Source organism: Panthera uncia, chromosome B1, assembly GCF_023721935.1.
Source record: "Panthera uncia isolate 11264 chromosome B1, Puncia_PCG_1.0, whole genome shotgun sequence".
Taxonomy (NCBI): Eukaryota; Metazoa; Chordata; class Mammalia; order Carnivora; family Felidae; genus Panthera; species Panthera uncia.
This window is the reverse complement of record NC_064811.1, coordinates 344,811-368,907: the sequence shown is the minus strand read 5'-3', so window position 1 is coordinate 368,907 and position 24,097 is coordinate 344,811. Positions and strand designations below refer to the sequence as shown.

The window sequence follows — 24,097 nt, the reverse complement described above, 5'->3', positions numbered from 1 at the left end:
CCAGTAAGCCCACGCCCGCCTCCCCCCGCCATCCAGTAAGCCCACGTCTGGCCCGGGTGTGCACCCAGAAGAACTGAGAGCAGGGTCTCCAAGAGGTGCGTGCACCCCACGTCCACAGCAGCACTGTTCACATCAGCTAAGACGAGCAAGAACCCGGAGTCCGCCGACAGACGCGCGGGTGAGAAAACGTGGTCCACCCGACGAGGGGAAGTCCTGACAACTGGGGCGACGTGAACCAACCTTGAAAACGTTATGTTGAACGAAAGAAGCCAGACATAAAAGCCTCGTGTTTTATGATTCCATTTACATGAATTACCCAGCACAGGCAGATCCATAGAGAGAGACGGAAAGTCGACTGGTGGCTTCCAGGCAGCGGCGGGGGGGGGGGGGGGGGGGGGGGGGGGGGGGGGGGGGGGGGGGGTGAGAGAAACATTCCAGAAGGAGGTGGAGGTGGCGGCTGCACGCGATGTGCACTCCATCATTGCCGCTGGACGGTGTTTACAGGACACAGTGGCGTGGGCTTCACTGCACACACACCCAGTAATTTGAACAAGAAAGGCTGTAGGGCCAGGCGGCGTGTTCCGGGCTCTGGCAGCGCGAGCCCTCAAGGCTGGGGCAGACTGGCAGGTCCCACGAGGGCTCTGCTCACCCTGCGGCTGTGGTACCCACACAGCCGACACCCCCGCAGTGAGGCGCCTCCTCCTGCCACCGCTGCCCCATTCCAGACCTGCGCTCAAGGGGGGGCTCCCGCCCCTTCTGTCCTGCAAGCCAAGTACTTCAGGGTCACCTGACGCGGGGAGTACAATCAGGGAGACAGTGGCACACTGCAGACAGATGACGAAGGCCAGCATCACAGATCTGTTTATAGCCCCGACCACATCGCTCAGCAGACACACTGAGGGACGGGCCTCCCCGGTGTGAAGCAGGTGGGAGGAGGCCGATCGGTGGGCAGGCCCTGCAGGATCGGCGGGAGGGAGCCACAGGGGAGGAGGAATCCCAATCTGGGCGGGGAGGGGACAGAGAAATGACACAAGTGGCTTCTACTAGATGCTGGCATGAGAGGCCCAATGCGGAGGCCCCAGAACGTCACCGCTGCAGGAAGGCAGCCACACCGGGATGGCCCGGGCCAGGGTGGTCAGAAGGGCTGGATCTAGAAGGTGTACCCAGCACAGCATCTGGCTGAGGGAGGGGGTGGCAAGGATGTCTAGGAGGATGGAGACCACGGGCTTCCTGGGGGCAGGAAGCTTGCATGTGTTGTGTCACAGGTGGTGGCGGGCAATGGGGCTCCAGGTGAGGAGGTGAGAGGGCAAAGGATCAGAGCCACACGGCAGGGGGAGAGGGAAGAAGGCAACAAGAGGAAGGCTGATGGGCAGGTGGGTGGGGCGGACTGACAGCAGACTGTTCCGTCACAGAGCGCCACGGCCTGAGCCTACCCTCGGAGGCCACTGGACCCGCTGGTCACTTGGGCCCCCCCAGCCCTCCATTTCCTGTTTGGTGGCTGAGGTGCCCCTCCCCCACTGTCATCATGGCATCGGGGCAAGGTCACTGTCTAGGCTCCTCATGGACCCAATGGACACTGCCCACTCAGCCCAGGCTCCTGGTCCAGGCCCTGGCAGTGGGCATGGCCTGCCCTGGTCCTCAGCTCTGCTCGTCCCGACTGCCCATACCACACCCCAGCTGTCCCTCCACGCTCCATGCAACGACCTCCACCATCCTCAGCCCCTGACTTCGTCCAACCAACACTCGCTGTCGGCCAGCATGAATGCGCAGCCGGGGGAGGCTGCCCCCCAGGATGTGTACGCGGCCTCGGGCCAGCTGCCCCTTACTCCTGTCCAGTGCGTCCCCCTTGCTGGCCCTGCCCTGCCCACCAGGAGCCACCCCACTGCAGGCCACAGCCAAGAACGCCCTGCCTGACTCCACGCACCCCTCCCACCAGCACCCCCTTCAATTTAAACACGCTCAAGACTAAGGAGACCAAGCAGAGGCCTGAGGCCTGCCCTCACCCCCCACACCTGCCTGCCTGCCTGCCTGCTTGCACACTGGCGTACCCCTCCCCCACCCTGCCTGCCTGGACCTGACCTCAGGGCGCCTGGGACGCTTAGCCCCCAGCCCCCAGCACGCAGACAATGCTCTGCAGTGGCCCTTGCCCGCCTATTTGTTTCAAACTTGGAATTCTCTTGAAATGTGCACTAGACATCTAGAACATCAACCATTTCTTCATATTTACGACGCTCTGGTTCTGAAACCTCGCCGTTCTTCACGAGCGCTCGGGTAAAGGCGGGAACCGTGCACAAGCTTCCACCATCAACTCTGAAACAGCTGCTTGTCAGTATTTCCCTCAATTTCTGGAAGACGAAGCATTGCTAGAACAATATTCCTATTAAGTTGGCTGATGGCTACGGGCATCGGGGGCTCAGCTGGTTGAGTGGTCGACTCTTGACTTTGCAGTTCGTGGGACGGAGCCCGCGTCGGGCTCTGCACTGACAGCACGGAGCCTGCTTGGGACTCTCTCTCTCTCAAAATAAACATTAAAGAAAAAATTAGCCGAGGGGCACCTGGGTGGCTCAGTCGGTTGAGCATCTGACTTCTGCTCAGGTCATGATCTCACGATGTGTGGGTTTGAGCCCCACGTCGGGCTCTGTGCTGACAGCTCAACGCCTGGAGCCTGCTTCGGATTCTGTGTCTCCCTCTCTCTGGCCGTCCCCTGCTCACACTCCGTCTCTCTCTCTCAAAATAAATAAACATTAAAAAAAATTAGCTGGGGCGCCTGGGTGGCTCAGTCGGTTAGGCATCCGGCTTCGGCTCAGGTCATGATCTCACGGTCCATGAGTTCAAGCCCCGCGTCGGGCTCTGTGCTGACAGCTCAGAGCCTGGAGCCTGTTTCAGATTCTGTGTCTCCCTCTCTCTCTGCCCCTCCCCTGTTCATGCTCTGTCTCTCTCTGTCTCAAAAATAAATAAACGTTAAAAAAAAAAAAATTAGCTGACAGGTAAAAGGCACTCGCCAACCTTGATTTCTGTGACTTGGCCGAGACAGCTCCAAGTTCTCGCATCCCCTGAAGTGCAGGGTGCGGAGTGGAGAGCACCGAAGACTGAACCAGAGATGTCCGTGTGAAGCATCCTGACCTCTGACCACACCTGGGTTTTCCTGAGACTCGGTAGCCAGTCCCCACCTGGGACCCTGGCTCTCCTCAGCCGGGCTGCACAATGGGGCTCCTTCTGCCAACAGCTTTGCTTCTGTTTTTTTTCCACTTTTCAGTTTCCTTTAGTTCAGGAATTTTCTTTCTTTGCTTTTTCTTTGGGTGGCTCATACCCTCCACGCATGTCTTTAGGACAGGCACAGCTCTGTCCACTCTCCCACGTGCTCACTCGAGTTCATCAATGTTTTTCCTAAGGTGCTTCTTGCCTGCTGTCATGGCAACACTGCTAGGAAACACCCCCCCCCCCCCCCCCCCCCGCCCCGGCCGGGGCAGTGTTGGCTGCCCTGGCAGCTTTGTGCAGACTCTGTACTCACCAAGAGAACGAGCACAGCCCAGACTCTGGGCACCTGTGTCTCTCTCCTCTGGTCTTAAAGCTCTGCCCACTTGGGGAAAACGTGGGTGAGGCATGGCCCACCAGCTGCCCCCATCTGACCAGGCCTGGCTCTGACTGTGGTGCGCGTTCACCTGCAGAGCAAGTCCCCGCAGCAGGGGGGAGCGGGGGGAGGGCCCTTCCCTCCAGCTACGTTCCCTGACACCCTGGGCACCAGGCCACGTGCTGCCCGGTGCCCCTGGAGACTTTTGCACAGCTCTGTACCCCTCCCCGGTGGTGCCTCCCCCGCCCCACCCTCTTGTGGCCATCTGCTCAGTGAGATGTCACCCCTGCCCACCCCCCTGCTTCCCCCACTCACCAAGGGGTAGAAAAACAGGGAGAAGCCAGCAGCAGCGAAGCACAAGGCCGGGCCCCTGAGGACGATGCCCAGGATGTGCTGCCGATACAGGGTCCTGTGGGTGGAGCTCTCTATCTGGGGGTTCAGGAGGTGGGGGAAGTGGAACGCGTACACCACGATCAGCGCCTGTGGGAGCGGCAGGATGCAGGGCCCGGGCAGAGGCTTCTGGCCAGTAACCCCTCCCACCCGTGGACATGAACAGGTGCCTCAGGGGTGGGGACCCCAGAGAAGGAGGTTCGGCTGGGAGGCTCCCCACGGGGTGTCCTGGAGGGTGGGGAGAGGGGACAGGAGCCTTTGCTCTGCTCCTGGGGCCGTGTGGGGGGGGGTCTCCGGGACCCTGCCCCACCAGATGAGTGCCTCAGGACACTGGGCGGCCCCCTGCCTCTCTCCCTCCGTGTCGCTACGGGAGTCCGGGCTCGAAAAGCCTCTGGATCCGTCCTGCTGCAGCCTGCGGCTGGGGGCCTCTGGCAGCCGCTCTGCACGGCTCTCACTGCGGCCGACACGCCACATCCTACACGTGTGCAGTGTGTGCTCCAGGAAAACAAGTGTATGGGGAGGGGGAGGCGGGCTGGGGTGTCCTACCTGCACAGCCCCGATGGCGATCACACACATACAGAACAAGAAGATGCCCAGAGGCACCTCCGGGAAGGTCACCATTAAGGAAAACTGCAGCCAAAGAGACAACACAAAACCAGGCTGTGCAGGGCCCTGCTGTGCCTGAGGCGCGCCGTGCACTCAGTGACAGAGCGGTCCGGGGTGGTAGCAGACCCGGAGCAACCCACAGAATGCTTTGAGCCTTTAAAGCTGCAACGTTCTCACTTTCACGAAGGATGCTCTGACGCACGGCCCTGCATGCCCAGACCACTGTTCCGTCAGGACTGACAGGGAGTGCGGGCAGGCGCGAACAGGGGGAGGCCAGGCTGTGGAAGAGCCCCTGGGGGAGGCGATGTGGGGGCCGCAAGTTGGGGAGGAACCCGGGACGGCAGGAGGCGGTGAGGTGGGGGCCGTGCAGGGGCCGGGGGCAGGGGTGTGGAAGCGATGCCGCTCGCCGGACCCTCAGTGGCCAAGCTGGTGTCTCTGCCATCGTAGTCTCTGCTGGGGGCCCCTGGAAGCCTCTCCCCCTTCAAACGGCCTGGAGACCCCAGGTGTGTCCCACCCCTAGAGCAGACCCGACTGCCACTGGCTCCCCTGGAACTTTCTGTCCTCTTTGCAACTCTGTGGTCGGGCCTCGGGCCACCCGGCTGGTCTGAGAGTTTCTGAGGAGGGAGCATCCCGGGTCGAGTCCCCTCGCCCAGGGGAGGGCAGGCTGGACCCAGGGGGCAACTGCAGGGTACTTACAGTGAAAGGGAGGAAAGTGATGGTCATCATGCAGGCCTAGGAAGGAGGAGGAAGGAGAGAGCTGAGGGTTAAGGAGGGAAGGCAGGCAGGCCACCCCAGGTGTCCTGCAGGCCCTGCTGCCCAGGGGGGCCTCTGGCAGTGCTGCCGCCCCAGAGGCAGATCGCTGTACGACTCCTAGACCCCAAGGAAGCTCAGCTCATGCCGTCACGGTGGAACAAAGAAGGGAGGGGGCCCATGTGTCGGCAGTGCCCGTGGGAGGATGTGTGAGGAGTCCAGGAGTGGGGGGCGGGGGGTGCCCAGGCTCTCAACACCAGAGGCTCTAGAGGCTGAGCGCTTGCTTCCCTTCTCCGGGGAACACAGGATTACAAACATAATCGTTTCTCAAGAAATGAAAACGACTCACCAGGTTGAGCAAGGCAAGTGTGTCGTCTATCTTCCCAACAACCTGGAACAATCTAAACAACGTAAGGAAAACAGAAAGACATGCCATCAATCAGGTGGCTCTAATAGCATCACACGTTCCAGCATTTGAGGATTAGAAATATCATTAAAAAGGTCATTTTTAATCGAATTTAAGATACTACCCAGCGTACAAAGTTTGGAAGAGACTGAAAATACAAAGAAGAAAACCCAAGTTCCCTAGAAATCACACTGTTCGCATTTCCACGAACTCTTCTGAGTCGACGCACGTGGCTTCAGAGCTGGGATCACTGTGTAGAAACCAACGAGGCACGTGGTGGCTCTGGGGACAGTGTCTTCAGAGCCTGTGGAGCAGAGGACGCACCCCCCCCCAGGAGGTGTCCCAAGTGCTCTGGGGTGTCCCTTGGCTGCCTGGGAGACTGGAAACCGGCAGGGGAGTCCTTCTTCTGGTCTTGTGCCCAAAGGCCACTTTTAAAAAAGGAAATCCTTCCAAGGATGTTATACACTTAACCTACTGAAACAGCCTAATTAACAGACAGATGGTTCTTATTTCAAGGCAGGAAATCATGAGCAGAAAACTAAACACAGAGAACGTGAGCAGAGCTCACCAAGGGTCAATGCAGGAGCTAGAAACAAAAATCTTTTTCCCTGCTCTCCTTGCCCTCCATGGAGTCCCCCTCCGAGGGGTCAGAGGACAAGGCCTTCTCCTGGGCGGGGCTCAGTGGGCCTCATTCCCCCCACCTGGGAGATCTGCATCTGGCCAGGGCTGGCTCTGGGGTCCCGCACTCCCCTACAGTCAGAGAAAGGGGTCATATCCCCCATGGACAGCAGCCCCACCGGCAACCCACTGAGCCTGGGGCAGATGGGCCCAGCCACCAGGGTCTTAGGTGGATCTGTGCCCACTCTGGGAACTCTGGCAGCAGGATGTGGCCTTTGACGAGCCAGTGCACAAACAAGGTGCTGTGTGGCCCTGTCTGTGCCGCTGGAGTGACAGGGAGCTCAGCCACATCAGCCACAAGCAGGACCAGGCAGAGAGTGGCCGTGGCCCCCCTCTTCACTCTGCGTGGACAGGGGAGCCCCTAAGCCTTTACAAAGGGCCAACCATCCCTACCAGAAACAGTCATTTTGCTAAAAGCAGGTGTGTAACGTGACATTAAAAAAAATGTTTTTTAAACGTTTATTTATTTTGAGAGAGCATGAGCAGGGGAAGGGCAGACAGAGAGGGAGAGGCACAGAGAATCCCAAGCAGACTCTGTGCTGTCAGCGTGAGCGTGACTCGGGGCTCAAACTCACGAACCGTGAGATCGTGACCTGAGCTGAAATCAAGAGCCGGACGCTCAACCGACTGAGCCGTCCAGGCGCCCCTAAAATGTCAGACGTTTTTACTGCCAGCGCCAGTGTGTGGACAGCTCCCAGGTCTCCCTGTGTACCCACCGTCCCCCAAGCAGGGGCATTTCCTCAGCAAGGGCTCGCACCATACCCCAACCCTCTCCCCGGGAGCCAGCCTGCCTGCCTGCCTGGGTTGGGGGTCAGGGGTCCCCTGCAGCTTGGGGCCCTGTTCCTGTCAGACCCTCAGGAACCTTCTCCTTCTTAAGAGAAAGCTCTGGCTTGGGAGCGTGCACCCTGTAGCCTCTTCCTCCTTGCCGGAGCCCCAGGACCGGGCAGAGGGACCTGAGCACAGTGCTGCGGCGTTGCAGGGGTGCACGGGGCAGTCAGCTTGCAGTCCTTTCCCTGCCCGGTCCTGTGTGCGTGCCCACGCAAGTGTGTTATCCTGTGTCATCATCCCAGGCCCTGTTGTCACGTGGAGAGGAGGGCGCAGAGGCCTGCAGCCAGAATCTGGGGTGAAGTGGGGCTTGCTGACCCAGGAAATGAGGGAGGGGCCACCAGACACCCTGAGAACGGGTGTCTTATCGGTGCCCTGAGCACACACCTGCTGCCATGCTGACCCCGGACAGGTTGGGGCCTGCACCCTCTGGGCACACGCACTGAGTGAGCCACAGACATGTGGACCTCAGCCCAGAAAAAGCCCCCAGCCTGACTCTGTACCTTGTATGTGCTGCCCAGGCCACAGTCACAATGAGAAACGTCATCAGGTAGACAGCAATCCTGGTTGCTAGAAGTCTCTGTATACTTTTGTCAAACTGGAGGAACAGAAAAGCATCACCATCAGAGACCACTTCAGTCCATGGTACCCAGCGGCCCCGTCCAAGGTGCCGAGTCCCCAGGGCCTCTGAAGGGTCTGGCGGTTCCCACCTCCCCTTCTGGTTCAGCCTCTACCCCAGCCCACCCCGAGGCTCCTCTTCTGGGTAGCCTCCCCGCCTCCCCGCTGCACAGCACCAATGCCCCGTGTCCCGTCGTGCGTATCTGGGGATGCCCCGTGTCCCGTCGTGCGTATCTGGGGATGCCCCGTGTCCCGTCGTGCATATCGGGGGATGCCCTGCATCCCGCTGTGCGTATCTGGGGACCTGGTGTGGAGCTCCCGACGCGCCAGCTCTTGGGGCAGAGAGTCTTTGCCGGGCATTCCCGGGCCAGCACAGGGCGCCAAGCGCACTGCAGGTAACCGATTCTGAAACAGCTGTGAAGCCTGGTGAGGTCGCGGTGCGCCTCGCCCTGGTCAGAAGGGACTCGCAGGTGCAGTGGGGAAACAGAACCGGGCTCAACACAAAGCTGGGACCCTTGGAATCGCAAGATGGGATGTGATGCTTTGTCAGCAAAAGCTCAAAGTGGAAAACTGACCGTGTTACCACTTTCGCTGGTTTTCTACTTGCATCAGGGGGTCTCACCCAGGCCCCCACTACCTCACTGAGGACTCACAGCTTTTGACTTGCCGGGTTTCCCGCCCTTGACTAGTCTTTCCCTCCACACGGGGAGGAGCGCCTGCTGGCTGACACCTCCTTACGGCCCTGGGCTCCTAGAAGGAGTCCCCGGACCACCGCACCACCTTCTGGCTCGGTTCGTGCACACGGAGACCTCACAACAAGGTGCCGCTCTCCAAGAAGACGGGCCCAGTGCAGACAACTGGGGACAGTTTGTCCAGACACCTCCCCGTGTCACCTCCCGGCATCTCCTGCTCGCACAGCCATACCCCTCGTGACAGTGGCAGCACTGAGGTCTCCGACCCGGCACGAGTGTCCTCCACAGGGGTTCTGGAGCTGGTGCCGTCAGGCGGGTGCCCCGGCCCTCCCTCCCCCCAGCTGCTGGCTGGGTGCTGGCTGCTGGTTCCAGGCTAGACCCGCATTCCCATTTCCTTCTCCTCAAGACCCTACCAGGGGTGCCGTTGCCTTCCCACACATGACGCGGCTCTTTTGACTCCCAACAGCACCCCGGCTAAGCGGGCCAGCCCCGGAGCCCAGCGCCCTGCTGTGCTGCGGGGCCTGACAGACCCGGCACCTCACATCCTCCGTCCCCTGAGACTGAACAACACCCCCGTCAACTGAGGGGCTGAGCGAGGCACACTGGCGCACGCACGATGCCCAGGGACTTTCAGGCATCTTCCCAAATCTGAGGGAATACGCCACCACCTAACTTACAGGACAGAGATGTTCCAAGTTGGCTATAAAGGGGAAACTGCTTCAGAGAACCTGTTTCCCACTTACTTCATGAGAAAAACCCCGTGTCCCTGTGCTTCAGGGAGGCCCGGCTGGGAGCATCTCCCCTTGCCTCCTGAACGTGTAGGAGGGATGCTCTGGGGGTGACAGGGTACAGGTCTCCATGCCAACCAGAAGCTTGTTGGGCTGCCGGACCTTCCGTCCTCGGCCGACCCCCAAGCTCACTTCAAGGGCACTGCCTCTGTCCGCAGGCCAAGGTTGGGGCAGACCAGGGCTGCTGAGGGAAGAAGACCTGGTCCCACCCCTCCCAGCCAGGCACATGTTGGGTGGAGCCTAGAAGCGGGCTCGTGGACCGAGTCTTCTGTAAGCTCACCCTCGATGCCTCAGAGCACCGTTCCCAAGTACCTGTTCTGGGGAGATCTCCGTGTGGGTCACAGGCAGGATCTACGAGAGCAAACACACAAAAAGAGCCATGGGACGTTGCTTGGGCTGTGCAGAGACCACCCCTCGAATGACGTGGTGTCGGGGACTCGGGCCAGTGCTGGACTGCTTCCCCCACCTGTCCAGCTGCCCAAATGGCTGACGGACCCCAGGACACTGCCGAGACAGGGCAGGGTCTATGCTGGGCTGAGCTCTACCAGAAGGCTGTCTGGAGAGGGTGTGGCCAGGGGCCCTGAAGGGAGAGGAGGCTTGGGGGGGGGGGGGGGCGCGGCACACGGACCATCACAGTGGCGATGATGGACAGGAGCGCATCACTGAAGCTGAGCATGCGTTGTGAGTGCTGGATCCCGTCGGCGGTGTCCTCGCCCCCTGTGCCTGTGGGGGAGTCTCCCTGCGTGCGGCGGGCCGGCTCTGGGGTCTGCGGCCCGGACATGGTGGGGCCTGGGAAGAAGCACAGCTCTGAGCAGGCCAGAGTGCTCCTGGGGGGCCTACCCCTGCCAGCTTCAGTGGTGGCAGACACAGGGCGGACCCGTGGCCGGAAGGACCCACCCTGAGGGGCAGGAAGGGTCCCTGCCACGCTGTCCTCTCCCAGGAACCCCGGTATTTCCAGCTGGCAGGAAGAGCACCTCCTCACTGCTGAGCACTGTCATCTGGGAGCCATGCTCTGTGCCTGTCCGCCCCCCCCCCCGGAAGTGGGAGAAACGAGAAGGCACACACACATGATGGGTGTTCCATCCGCTGTGTCACCGCCTGAAACCCCTGTCCCCAACACCAGACACTGTGCCGTTAGACACTTTCGTCCTAAACATGGGGTGTTCTCCCATCTAAGTACCAACCAGACCCAACCCTGCTTAGCTTCTGAGACCAGGCGAGACTGGGTACGTTCGGGGTGGTATAGCCGTAGGCCAAACGCAGGATGTTCTATGGGACCAAGTCCCTGAGGCTTGCACTGAGACAAAGTGCCAGCCCTCACCATGAAAAGACACAACAAAAACACACCCCACCCCCAGAACCAGATAAAGAAGGCTCACTGGCAATTTCTGGGCAGGAGAAACAAAGTGTGAATAAACAGAAAGGATATTCAGCTTCATTATCAACAGGGGAAAGGCAAGTGAGAACAATGAGGTACCACTAAGGTCCGCAGAAGTCCACCAAGAGTGGCGAGGCCATGGGGACACAGGCTTGGGCAGGGGTGGAGACCACACCATGACATGTACACCCACAAGGTGGCAGCTCCATTTCTAGGTGTAGCCTCTAGGAAACGGATGCACACGAGTGTGCCGATGTGTAGTTTATTTTATGTGTCACCCAGCCTATTATTGAACGCTAAATGAATTGTTAAAAAGTGCTACGAACTGAACGTTTGTGTCCCCCAAACCCCTATTTGGAAGCCCTACCCACCCCATGGGGTGGCGCCAGCAGGGGGACCTTTGGGGGGGATGAGGTTAGATGAGGTCATGAGGATGGGGCCCCGAGATGGCACGGGTGTCCTCACAGATGTGGGGGAGAGGGGACAGGTGTCTCTGTCTTCTGTGAGGACACAGCGAGAAGGCGGCCGTCTGCAGGCAGCCACCTTGACCTCAGACTTCCAGCCTCCAGAACCGTGAGAACGAAACGTCCGTTGTGTAAGGCCCCAGCCCGTGGGCTTTTGTGAGGGTGGCCCGAGTGACCGACACAGGAAGTGAAGCGAAACAAAGCTACGTGTATAAAACTCAGAAACACGATGTTGAGAGGAATAAATGATGCCGCAAGAAGATACACATGCTATTATACCACTTGTGTAAACGTTTAAAACACACTGACCATCTGCTCCCCTTGTGATCACACACTCGCACAGTAAGATGATGAAAACATACGCAATAACAGCACTCACCAGCTCAGGACAGCCCTGTGATCACCTGGGCGGGGATGGGGGGGTGGGTTTGCGGGGGCTGGGCTGGGAACGGGGCTGCAGCCGCATCAAGAAGGCATCTGTTACTTTACTCGCTGCTTACAGCTTAGACACAGTAGAGGGCACCCCTTCCGGGGTGCAGTTCTACCAACCGTTGACAACTGTACACAGGTGTGTAACCAGGACCTCAATCACAAAGCAGCTCTGTTCCCGAGCAGGCCCTCTGCGGTCCAGCCTTCCTTTCCTCCACCCCAAACCCGGGCCACCACTGTGCTTCCTGCTACCGTCAGCAGTAGTGACCCAGCAATGGGACAATAATCTGCCCTTTCCAGACTGTCCCATAAACAGACTCACAATCCACGGAATCTTGGGAGTCTGGCTTCTTTCACTTAGCATGATGCACTTGGGATTCACCCGTTTTGGGGGAGCACTGACATTTTTTTTATTGCCGTGTAGTTAATGCTACTGTATGGATAGACCCCTCTGTTCATCCAATCACTAGCTAGAAACGTGGGTTATTTCCAGTTTGGGGTGGCTATGAATAAAGGCACTGTAAATATTTGCACAGAGCCATTTGCGAAACATGTTTTTATTTCTCTTGAGTAAGCACCTCAGAATGTGTCTGCTGGGTAAACCGAGAGGCTGTACCGTTTGCACCCCCTACTGGCAGCACATGAAACTGCAACTTGTCCTCATTCTCCCCAGCGCTTAGTTTGGTAGTTTTTATTTCATTATTTTTTTAATTTTTTTTTTTTTTTTTTAAGAGAGAGAAAGAGAGAGCCAGCACACGCGAGCATGGGGGAGAGAGGCAGAGGAGACAAAATCCCAAGCAGGCTACACTCAGCGCAGAGCCTGACACAGCTCGATCCCACGACCCTGGGATCACGACCTGAGCCGAAATCAAGAGTTGGACACTCAACCAAGCCACCCAAGCACCCCTAGTTTGGCAGGATTAAAAAAAAATTAAACTCTTGAGTGGCTCAGTTGGTTGGGCGTCCGACTTCGGCCTAGGTCACGATCTTGTCATTCCCGAGCTCCAGCCCCGTGTCGGGCTCTATGCCTGGAGACTGCTTTGGATTCTGTGTTTCCCTTTCCCTCTCTCTACCCCTCCCCCACTCACGTGTGCGCTCCCATGCTCTCTCTCCAAAATAAACATTATAATTTTTAAAAAAATTAACCTTTTATTTTAGTTGTACTAAAAATGTGTATTATACCTTGTGTGGCATTTTCCTACTAATTGGGCATTTTCATGTGCCTTTTATCCGTGTATATTTTGTAGCAAAGTGTCTGTTAGAATCTTTTGTTCATTTTTGGGGGAAGTTATTTGTGTTAGTATTGAGTTTTGAGAGTTCTTTATACATTCTGGTTAAAAGTTCTTTGTTAGATATGTAATTTGCAAATATTTGTTCATGGCCTGTGGCTTGTCTTCCATTCCCTTACCAATTTTTAAAACAGAAGTTTTATATTTTGATAAAGTCCAATTCATCAATTGTTCTTTCATGGATCATTCTTTTGATGTCATATCTAACAATGCTTTGCTTAACTCAAGATGACAAAGATTTCCTTATTTCTTCTAGAAGTTTTAGTGTTTTAGGTTTTAATTTCAGTGTACGATAGATTTGGGGTTAATATTTTTCAAGTTTATTTATATATTTTGAGACAGAGAGAAAAGCACGAGTGGGGCAGGGGCAGAGAGAGAGGGAGGGAGAAGATCCCAAGCAGACCTTGAACTCACAAACCATGAGATCATGACCTGGGCCGAAGTCAGATGCTTAACCGACTGAGCCCCCCAGGAGCCCCCCAGCTTCATATTAAATCTTGAAATCTGGTAGAGTGAGTCTTCCAGCTTCGGTCTTCTTTTTCAAAATTGTTCTGATATTTTAGTTCTCTTTCGTTCACATGCTTCTGCTCACTGGGCCCCTTTTCACGGTTCCTCTAGGCAAAAAGACGGCAGTTTCTCTGAGTGTTTGCTGTCTATGCAGCAGCAGCAGCAACTCTCACAGCACAGCCCAACAGCGGGTGGCTGGCCTAGGGCCAAAGCCATGGGGAAAAGAGACTGAAAAGTAGAAAACCCACACTTGTGTGGGTCACTGCGCCGAGTTTCAACTACCCTCACCAATCTATCTGCACTCCATAGTTTTTCTTTTAGCATTTTGTCCAGGTTTTTACCTGTAATCAGCAGGAGAGAAAGCCTGTAGGTGGCTTATTCTGTCATGGCCAGCACTGAACTCTTAACACCTTACTTTTCAAAAGGGAGGGGGAAGAAAGAGGAGAGGGCAGAGGAAGGGGGGTTGGCAAGGAGAAAAAAAATCTGTGCTGAAAAAATAAGAGAAAAAGTAACATGTGTTTCTTTAGACACTAATTTTGGGAAACATGTCCATTACATTGTTTTTTAGATATTTTTGTATGTTTAAATTTTTAGATATTTTTGTATGTTTAAATTTTCATAAATTTTGTATGTTTAAATTTAAAAAAAAATAGTTTTTTAAAAACCAGTAAATATTGAATATAGACACAAAAATTCTCAACAAAATGTGAACAAATGGAATCCAGCAATGTATTAAAAGGATTATATACCATGACCAAGTGGGATTTATTCCAAGAATGCAAGGTTGGTTTAAAATATAAAATTAATGACTGTAATATACCACATCAAAGGAACCAAAGACAAAAACTACACAATCATCTCAATAGATGCAGAAAAAGCATTTGACAAAATCCAACACCTCTTCATGATAAAAACATTCAACAAATTAGGAACGGAAGTAAACTCTGTCAACCTAATAGATGGCATCTCCAGAAAACCCGCAGTTAACGTCACACTCAACAGCGGAAGACTGACCACGGCCTGCCCGCAATCAGGGATGAGACAACATGGTTCAACAGAAGGCTGCCAAGGTTTTAGCCATTTCTTAGGCAAGAAAATGAAATAGAAGGCATATACACTGGGAAGGAAGAAGTAAAACTATCTCTATTTGCAGAGGGTATGATTTTGCACAAAGAAAATCCTAAGGAATCCTTATAAGAAAACTATTAGATCAAATAAATGGGTTCAGCAAGGTTACAGCAAACAATATACAAATACCAACTGCATTTCTACACACTAGAAATGTATACAACCAGTCTGAGAATAAACTTAACAATTACATTTATAATAGCATCAAAAATAGTAAAGAAATGAACAAAGGAAGCACAGAATATTGTTGAAAGAGATTAAAGAAAACTTAAATAAATAGAAATATATCCTCTGTTCATGGACTGGAAGACTTAATATTGTTAAGATGGCAATACTTCTCAAATTGATGTACAGATTAATTGCAGTCCCTATCAAAATTCCAACTACCTTCTACACGGAATTGACAAGCTGACCTTAAAATTCACATGGAAATTTGAGGAACCTTTGGCTATTTATGGAATAGCCAAAACAAGAAGAATAAAGTTGGAGGGCTCCCATTCTCAATTTCAAAACTTAGTACAAAGCTCTGGTAATCAACACGGGGCAGAACCGGCATAGAACACAGATTAATGGGCAGAGCTGAGAGTTCAGAAATAAACCACTCCATTTATGGTCAACTGGTGTTTGATAAGGCTGTCAAGACCACTCAATGGGGAAAGAACAATCTTTTCAACAAACGGTGCTGGGATAACTGGATATCCACATGTGAAAGAATGAATTTGGATCCTACCTCATACCACACACACAAATTAATTAAAAATGAATCAAAGACCTTAATATAAGAGCTAAACCCAGAGAGAAAATCTTCATGGCCTTGCACTTGGCAAAGGACTCTTAAATATGATACCAAAAGTACAAACAACAAGAAAAATAGAAATTGGAGTTCATCAAAATTTTTACTTTTCTGCCTCAAAGGACACTATTAAGAAATCGAAAAGACGAGTGGTGCCTGGGTGGCTCAGTCGGTTAAGCGTCCAACTTCCGCTCACGTTGGGCTCCCCCAAAACGGGTGAATCCCAAGTGCATCATGCTAAGTGAAAGAAGCCAGACTCCCAAGATTCTGTGGATTGTGAACCCAACGTGAGGCTTGAACTCATGATCCTGAGATCAACTGACTGAGCCACCCAGGCGCCCCCATGAATTTTTTTTAAGACAGAAAAGACTAAAGAATTTTAAAATCCTATGGGAATAGGAGGAGAAGCTGAAATTTCATGTCATAGGAGGTAACTGAAGGCTTACAGCCCTGTAGGGCATTATGCACTGTGCTAAGCACTGCAGGCAGAGATAAAAAGGACAATCAGCCAACAGTGCAGGAGACGAGCACATTAGGGTGCCATGGGAGCATGGAGTCTGGGAAAGCTCGCAGAATGGGACATGCTAGAGCTGAGTCTGCAAATATTGATGACAAATGACAACAATGAGAGTAAGTGACATTTATCAATTACTATGTGCCAAGACTTGTCCCACGTACTTTGTATGTAGAAGCTTTTAATCCTCAAACAATGCTGTAAGAATTATTGAAAGACAAAAAGGAACTGGGGACAGCTTGGTGTGCAGCCAAGTGCAGAGTTTGGTAAGGCTGGAGCACCAAACTCAAACTAGGAGAAGCACCTGAAGTACGTTAGGACTAAATCCCAGACTCGTGTGTGCCTGTTCAGGAGTGCAGAAATTACCGTGAAGATTATGCACAGATTATGTGCTTTCTTTATATGTCTGCTGTATATGTACGTTCTGGGTATATCCACACGTGTGCACGCACGTATGTAAGATGCAGGTAAAGTTCATGCATTCCGGATATAAGTCCATTCCGTGATTTGTAAATACTTTCTCCGTTCTGGGTGGTCTTTTCATTCTCATGACACTATCCACACATATATGTATTTATATACGTTTACATATATGTATTAAATTTATAGGTTACTTAAAAACATATTTAAGTACACTCCGCATGCAATGTGGGGCTTGAACTCACGACCCTAAGATCAAGAGTCACAGGCTCCACAGACTGAGCCAGCTGGGTGCTCCTCATGGGCTGTGTTTTTGAGTAGTTTTAGATTTGTAGAGAAGTTGAGTGGAGAGTAGAGTTCCCATATATGCCCTCATCACCCCCGCTCCAGTTTCCCGTTATTAGCATCTCCCATTCGCGCAGTGCAGCTGGTGCAGCTGATGAGCCAATACTGACACCCCATCAGCCTAAGTGCCTCCCTCACAATGGGGCTCACTTCGTGTCGCAGTTCTACGGGTTTTGACCACACAGGACTTGTATCCACCATTATAGCACCATTCAGAAGCTTCACTGCCCTGGAAATCCCGTCCTGCCCTAGTCATCCCTCCCTGCCCCAGAAGCCCCTGGCAACCACTCATCTTTTTTGTCCCCATAGTTTTCCCTTTTCCAGAGTGTCCTGTAGTTGGAACCATACACTGTGGGGCCTTCTCAGTCTGACTGCGTTCACCTACTTAAGAATGTCTTCAACAATATATTTTGAACTTCTCAATTTTGATGAAGTCCAGGTTAACTGTTTCTTTTGACTGTGCTTTAGTATCGTATAAAAATTCTCATACATCTTTTTAGAAATTTTATGGTTTCAGGTTTTACATTTAGATTTATGACGCTTTGAGTTAATTTTTGCATAATGCAAGATAATGGATTAACAATTTTTAACATACAATATCCAATTTTTTCAGCATCATTTTTTGAAAAGACTCCCTTTCCTTCAATTACTTTTATTCCTTTATCAAAAATCAATTGACCTTGGGGCACCTGGGGGGCTTTGTCAGTTGAGCATCCAACTTGATATTGGCTCAGGTTGTCATCTCGTAGTCATGAGATCGAGCCCCGGGTGGAGCCCTGCGTGGAGCAGGAAGCCTGCTTGAGATTTGCTCTCTGCCCCTCTCCCTTCAAAATAAATAAACATCTTAAAAAATCAATCGACCTTATATACACTTGTGGGCCAATTTCTGATTATTCTGTTGCATTGACCTACTTACGTATCTTAACACCACACTACTTTGATTACTGTGGCTTTATAAAAAGTATTGAAGTTAGGCAATGAAAGTCACATGATTTGAGGGGCGCTTGGGTGGCTCAGTCGGTTAAAGCATCTGACTCCGGCTCAGGTCATGATCTCGTGGTTCATGGGTTCAAGCCCCGCATCGGGCTCTGTGCTGCCAGCTGAGAGCCTGGAACCTGCTTCGGATTCTGTGTCTCCCTCTCTCTCTCTGCCCCTCCCCTGCTCATGCTCTGTCTGTCTCTGTCTCTCAAAAATAAAAACATTAAAAAAAAAGTCACAAGATTTGAACAAAGGTTCAAACTTGACTATTCTCCCTCCTCCACAGTTCCAAATGAATTTTAGAAGCAGTGTGCCAATCTTTTCAAGAAGTCTGATGGGATTCCGACAGGAATTACACTGAATCTATAATCAATCTGAGAAGAATCAGTCTGAACAATACTGAATCTCCCAGTTTATGAATATGGTATACTCTCTCCATTTATTAAGGTCTTTAATTTCTCAGTCAAGTTTTTTAGTTTTCAGTGCACAAGTCTTATGTATCTTTTTTCAGATTTATCCCAAGCATTTAATACATTTTCTAAAGTTTAATATACTTTTAATATTATTTACTTAAGTAATCTCTATACCCAAAATTGGGCTCAAACCCATGACCCTGAGATGAAGAGTCGCACTCTCTTCTGACTGAACCAGCCAGGAACCCCAGCGTTTAATATTTTTTGATGCTGTTGTAAATGGCATTTCCCCCTAACTCCAACTTCCCATATTTGTTGCCAGTTATCTAGAAATAACGTGACTTATCTTTTGCATATTAATCTTGCACCCTGCAACCTTGCTAAACTCACTAGTTCTAGTAGCTTTCTGTAGATCCCACCCTCCTGAGGGTGACATTGCCCCTCAAGGAACATTTGGCAATGTCTGGAAGCATCTCTGGTTGTGACAAGTGACGTGTATTAATGGTATCTAGGGGATAGAGATAGGGTGCTGCTAAATGTCCAACAATGCACTAGACAATGGCACATCTTCACCCCAACAAGGAATCATCTGTCAATAGTACCAAGGTTGGCAAGTGAATGTGAATGATCGTGTCATCTTCCTAAATAAACTTACTCATTATTTTCAGTCTGGAAGCTTTTTCTTGCTCCAATACGCTGGCTAGAATATCTAGCACGATATGGAACAGAAGCGGTGAGACCTGACAACTTTGGCTTGTTAGGGTCCAGTCTTCCATCATTCTATACACCAGCTGTAGGTTTTTCATAACTGCTTTTATTATGTTGAGGACGTTTCATTTCATTCCTAGTATGCTAGCAGGTTTTTGTTTTTTTTAAACCGAAATGGATGTTGGGTTTTATCATGTTTTTTTCTGTGTCTATTAAGATGATCCATGTAGTCTTTTTAACTGTTAATAGTGTAAATTATATTGATCAATCTCCAAATGCTAAGCTAACTTCGCATTCCTGGGAAAAACCTCACTTAGTCACGATGCAATATTCTTTTCATAGTGTTGGGATTCAACTTGCTAAAAAATGTTTTATTAAGTTTGAGGAAGAACACCTGCTCAAGAGAGTATACACACAAGCAGGGAAGGGCAGAAAGGGAGAGAGAGAATCCCAAGCAGGTTCCACTCTGTCAGCTCAGAGTCCGATGTGGGGCTCAGTCTCACAAATGGTGAGATCATGACCCAGTGCTACAAAGTGTTTTAAGGGGCACCTGGGTGGCTCAGTCAGTTAAGCGTCTGACTCTTGGTTTTGGCTCGGGTCATGTTTGTGAGTTTGAGCCCCGCATCGGCGTCCGCACTGACAGTGCAGAGCCCGCTTGGGATTCCCTCTCCCTCTTTCTGTTACTCCCCGAAGCAGGGGCTCGAAGTCATAAACCGTGAGATCATGACCTGAGCTGAAGTCAGATGCTTAAGCAACTGAGCCACCCAGGAGCTCAGCCACCCAGGAGCTCCTCTGTCATCGTTTCTCTTATTCATGTTATTAATCATTTGTCTGTTCTTTTTCTGGTTCCATATGACCAGGGATTTCTCTATTGTGTTGATCTTCTCAAATAATCAGCTTTTGCTTTCAGTGGTTTTCTCTGTTTTTGTTTTCTATTTCATTGGTTTCCACTCTGACATTTATTATTTCCCTTTTAGTACTTGCTTTGGATTTCATTTGCTTATTATTCCTGTTTTTTAAGATGAATGCTGAAATTATTGGTTTGAGCCTATCTTCTAGTCGCGTCTTGGCCACATTCCACAAATTTTAAAATGCTGCACGTTTATTTTCATTCACTTCAAAATTCTAATTTTCCTTCTGATTTCTCCTTTGACCCATGGGTAATTTAGAAATGAGTTATTAGCTTCTAAATATTCAGGTTTTCCAGATATCTATTACTGATGTCTAAATTTCATTGTGGTCATAGAGCATAATTTTTTTTTTTTTAAGTATTTTGGAGGAGAGTACAAGTGGGGGGCAGGGACAGAGGATCTGAAGTGGGCTCTGAGCTGACAGGCTGACAGCAGCGAGCCCGATGTGAGGCCTGAACTCACAAACTGTGAGATCATGACCTGAGCTGAAGTCAGATGCTCAACCGACTGAGCCACCCAGGTGCCCCAGAACATACTTGTTTTGTAGCCCAGAATATTATCCATTTTGGTAAATGTTCTTCACATATACACTTGAAAATGTATATTTTGCTGGTATCGTGTAAAGTGTTCTACAAATGTCCATTAGGTCAAGTTGGCTGATGGTATCATTCAACTATACCCTTGGTGATTTTCTGGTACTTGTTCTATCATTTATTAAGATAGGGGTATTGAAATCGCCAGCTACAATCTACAACTTAATTTACAGTTGGGTTTTGTTAAAAAAAAAAAAACAACAACCTGGTTTTGCTTCATGTATTTTAAAGTTTTATTATTAGATGCAAAACTGTTTAGGGTTATTATGTCTTTTTGACGAATGTACCACTTCATCATTATGACACGATCCTCTTTTTTTAAAGAGTTTTTTTTCTTAATATTTAGTTAGTCTGGGACAGCGCAAGCAGGGAAGGGGCAGAGAGAGGGGGACAGAGGATCCGGAGTGGGCTCTGTGCTGACAAGCTGACAGCAGCGAGCTTGAGGAGGGGCCCGAACTCACAAACCGTGAGATCATGACCTGAGCTGAAGTCGGATGCTCAACCGAGTGAGCCACCCAGGAGCCCCAAAAGAGTTCTTTTTTTAATGTTTATTTTTGAGAGACAGAGAGTGAGTGGGGGAGGGGGCCGAGAGAGAGGGAGACACAGAATCGGAAGCAGGCTCCAGGCTCTGAGCTGTCAGCACAGAGCCCGACGCGGGACTCAAACCCACAAACCGTAAGACCCTGACCTGAGCCAAAGTCGGACGCTCAACTGACTGAGACACCCAGGAGCCCCATGAAATGATCCTCTTGATTTCGGACAGTATTCTTTGTTGTGAAATCTACAGAGAAATGGGCTTGCAGATGAAGACATAAATTCAGTTTTAGACACGGGTATGAGGGGAGATGTGGAGCGACAGGTGCCTAAGAGCCCAGGAGGGAAGCATGGCGCGGAGACAGGTTAACAGTGTTGTTACCCCAGTGCCTGTGCAGTGTCAGTGTATCGAGGTGCTCCGCAAGAATTCCCGAAATAAGCAGTCTGAGCAAACGGTGGTCTCCAGGGCAATTCCATCATCTAGAAATCTCCACCTGATCCTAGGTCACGTGAGGATCAACTCATGGCCTCCAAATTCAAAGGAACCCTCGAACTCTCAGCTTTCCAGTGACTTGTGTCCTAGGGTTACCCCAGCAGCTCTGTTGGATCTTTTCCACGCTGCTCAAACCTCGGCTCTCTCACCTCCCTTCTCCTTTTCCGTAGGCGTTTAGTCTTCCTCGTTCAGTGAGAACAGAAGCCATCAGAGAATCCCTTCACTTGCGACAAACACGTAGCGTTTATCACCTACGCCGTCACCTGTGTCCACGATGCAAAGTGTCTTCTTACGGCCCTACGTTCTGGACGTCCTTCCCCTCCTACTTTCTGGAGGGCTTTCTTCATTATTCCCCTTCCTCTGTACCAGCAAACTTCCTCCGCTGGCTCCCTCCCGCCAGCTTCCAGCAGCTCGAGGGGCTCCCATCTGAAGGCCCCCCACCCCCACTTCTGGAGTCGCCTCCACTCTCCACCCCTCTTCACCCCTCTCGTTTCTTTCTCCTGCACCTATCGTGACCTGCAGCTTCCACCCCAACAGTCCACCGAAGCCATTCCTGACACCGTCACCAAGGTCACCTCATCGTTGCCAAACCCGGAGGAAATCTTGTGTTTTTCGATTGGACTTTTAAATGGCTTTTTGCCCCTGGAGACGTCTTTCCGTGACTCCCATGACACAACGCTCCTGCCTGCGGTTTTCTCCCCGCGTCCCTGGCGGCTCCTTGCCCACAGGCTGCTCTGTGCTCTGAATGTTCTAACACCTTCCTGCCCGCCTACGGCTCTGCTCCCTTCGGCTCTTAAGACCGCCAACTGCCAGCGACGAGCCGAGGACGTCCCAGCACCCGTCCCTAGCGAGGCTGCTTTCCTGAGCCCGACCCTCGCGATCCGCCACCAGACAAACGCCCTGGGTGGAAAAGCCACGACGTGGGCGGAATCCTAGCGGCAACACCCCTCGGCCTTGGCCAAGTAACGATACCGTCGGGCATGTTTCCCGTGCCCAGAAACAGGCCGCAGGGCGGGGAGTGACCATGTGGTGCCTTCTTGTCTGAGGTCCCGCAGGAGCGTTAAAACAAGCCACCACAGGGGCGCCCGGGTGGCTCAGCCGGTTAAGCGGCCGACTCGGGCTCAGGTCGTGATCTCACAGTTCGTGAGTTCGAGCCCCGCGTCGGGCTCTGTGCTGACAGCTCGGGGCCTGGAGCCTGCTTCACATTCTGTGTGTGTGTGTGTGTGTGTGTCTCTCTCTGCCCCTTCCCTGCTCAGTCTCTGTCTCAAAAATCAGTAAACATTAAAAAAAAAAAAAAAAAAAAAAGCCACTACGTACAGGCCGGCACGGTGTGAACTAAGCCCCTGAGCCCCGTTCGTCTGGAAACACAATTTTAGTAACTTGAAATCGCAGAGAACTGAGACGCGGATTCCAGGCCGACGATGAACACAGCGGGGGCTGCAACCTTCAACGCCTCCACGAACCAGCCAGGTGACACAAAGAGCCAAGCGGGCCAGGCCAACGCTGGTGTCTTACCTCAGGGGGCAGCTCTGGGTGAGTGGTGACACTCGGGGTCTGGGTCCAAGGCTGCCACATCGGATTTTCCTACAGACGCTGGCAAACTGTTGCGTGCGTGCGTGTGTGTGTTTACCTTAAGTTTTTCAGTCTTCTGGTAGCAACCACCTCGTTCTTTTAAAAAAAGACACTTACTGTGGACTCCCCGCCACGGCAAGCCGGGAGCGTGCCCGGGGCTCGCCATCGTACTCACGACACGCCGCGGGAGATTTCCACCTCCAAGAGGCAGAACTGAACGTTGCTCGAGCGTTCCCCGACACCCGCCCGCGGTCCGCAAGCCCCTCGCACGCGCCGCGCACGCCCGCGGGACTGCCCACCCAGGGGGCGGCCGCGCTCACTCAAGCCAGAGCGCCCTACGAAGCAGCCTCCGCAGAAACGACCGCGTGGGAGTGGGGAACCGTCAGGGCCCGGGCCCGCAGCCGGACTACCTGCGCTCGGTCGCCGCGGCCACTGTCACGCGCGTCCGCGCTCCGGTCGGCGAGGCGCCCGAGCCGGACGGTCGCAAGCTGCTCACGAGACCCGCGGCGCCGCGCAGGCGCGCTCTGCCACCAGCGCTCCGCGCGCGCGCCGACGCCCGGCGCGGCGGAAGTGAGGCGCTGGCGTCTTTCCGGGCCGCGACGCGCCCCCCGCGGGCCTACGTCACGGCGTCGGGGCGGAAGATGGTGCGGTTCGGGGCCGGCGGTTGCTGAGCGGACCCGGACGCAGCTGCACCCCGAGCTCCCCGCTCCGGCGCCCGCCGCGGGGCCGTAGCCATGTCGCTGCTGCAGTCTGCGCTGGACTTCCTGGCGGGCCCGGGCTCTCTGGGCGGTGCTGCCGGCCGCGACCAGACCGACTTCGTGGGGCAGACGGTGGAGCTGGGCGAACTGCGGCTGCGGGTGCGGCGGGTCCTGGCCGAGGGTGAGGCCCGGGCCGGGGGGGGGGGGGGGGGGGCTGGGGGGGGGGGGGGGGGGGGGGTGGTCCAGCGGGGGGGCGGACGGGCGCGGGGCCGGCCCGGAGGGGGCGGGGTCAGGCTGAGTCCGGTGCGGGTCGGCCCGGCGCGGCGGGGGATGGGGGGAGGATCGCCGCGGGGGGGAGAGGGTGAGGCCGACCCGGAGCGACTGCCGAAGGTGAGTGAGGCCGGGCGTAGGGCCGGGCACTTCCTTGCGGGAGGCGTGGCAGTCAGAGCAGGTGTGGGGCTGGCCTGCGGCCGGAGTTAAGGCCGTGGCAGCGGGGAGGGGGTGGTGAGCGGGTGAGGGGCCACAGTGGAGGCAGAAGGAAGGGAACCTACACGAGTCATGGCCCTTCCCTTCACATCTTGGGCCATTGGGCGGGGGGCGGTGGAA

General features: G+C 53.2%; 2 protein-coding genes across 3 annotated transcripts in view; one reads left to right on the top strand and one right to left on the bottom strand.

Moving 5' to 3' along the window:
• TMEM175 (transmembrane protein 175) overlaps nt 1-23,300 on the bottom strand; it is a 27,913-nt gene extending 4,613 nt beyond the window's left edge. The window contains exons 1-8 of one of the 2 annotated variants that reach the window (XM_049630124.1): nt 22,737-23,300; nt 9,953-10,113; nt 9,637-9,675; nt 7,730-7,824; nt 5,667-5,718; nt 5,264-5,299; nt 4,508-4,591; nt 3,887-4,051 (exon numbers count right to left, since the gene is read on the bottom strand). In XM_049630124.1, the coding sequence (XP_049486081.1) occupies nt 3,887-4,051; nt 4,508-4,591; nt 5,264-5,299; nt 5,667-5,718; nt 7,730-7,824; nt 9,637-9,675; nt 9,953-10,105 (624 nt within the window). In that variant the 5' untranslated portion in view covers nt 10,106-10,113; nt 22,737-23,300. The remainder of the gene's footprint in view (nt 1-3,886; nt 4,052-4,507; nt 4,592-5,263; nt 5,300-5,666; nt 5,719-7,729; nt 7,825-9,636; nt 9,676-9,952; nt 10,114-22,736) is intronic. The other variant, XM_049630125.1, reaches the window with a different exon arrangement.
• A 126-nt stretch (nt 23,301-23,426) lies between these two features.
• GAK (cyclin G associated kinase) overlaps nt 23,427-24,097 on the top strand; it is a 52,980-nt gene continuing 52,309 nt past the window's right edge. The window contains 1 exon segment of the mRNA XM_049630122.1: nt 23,427-23,672. Within this exon segment, the coding sequence (XP_049486079.1) occupies nt 23,528-23,672 (145 nt within the window). The 5' untranslated portion in view covers nt 23,427-23,527.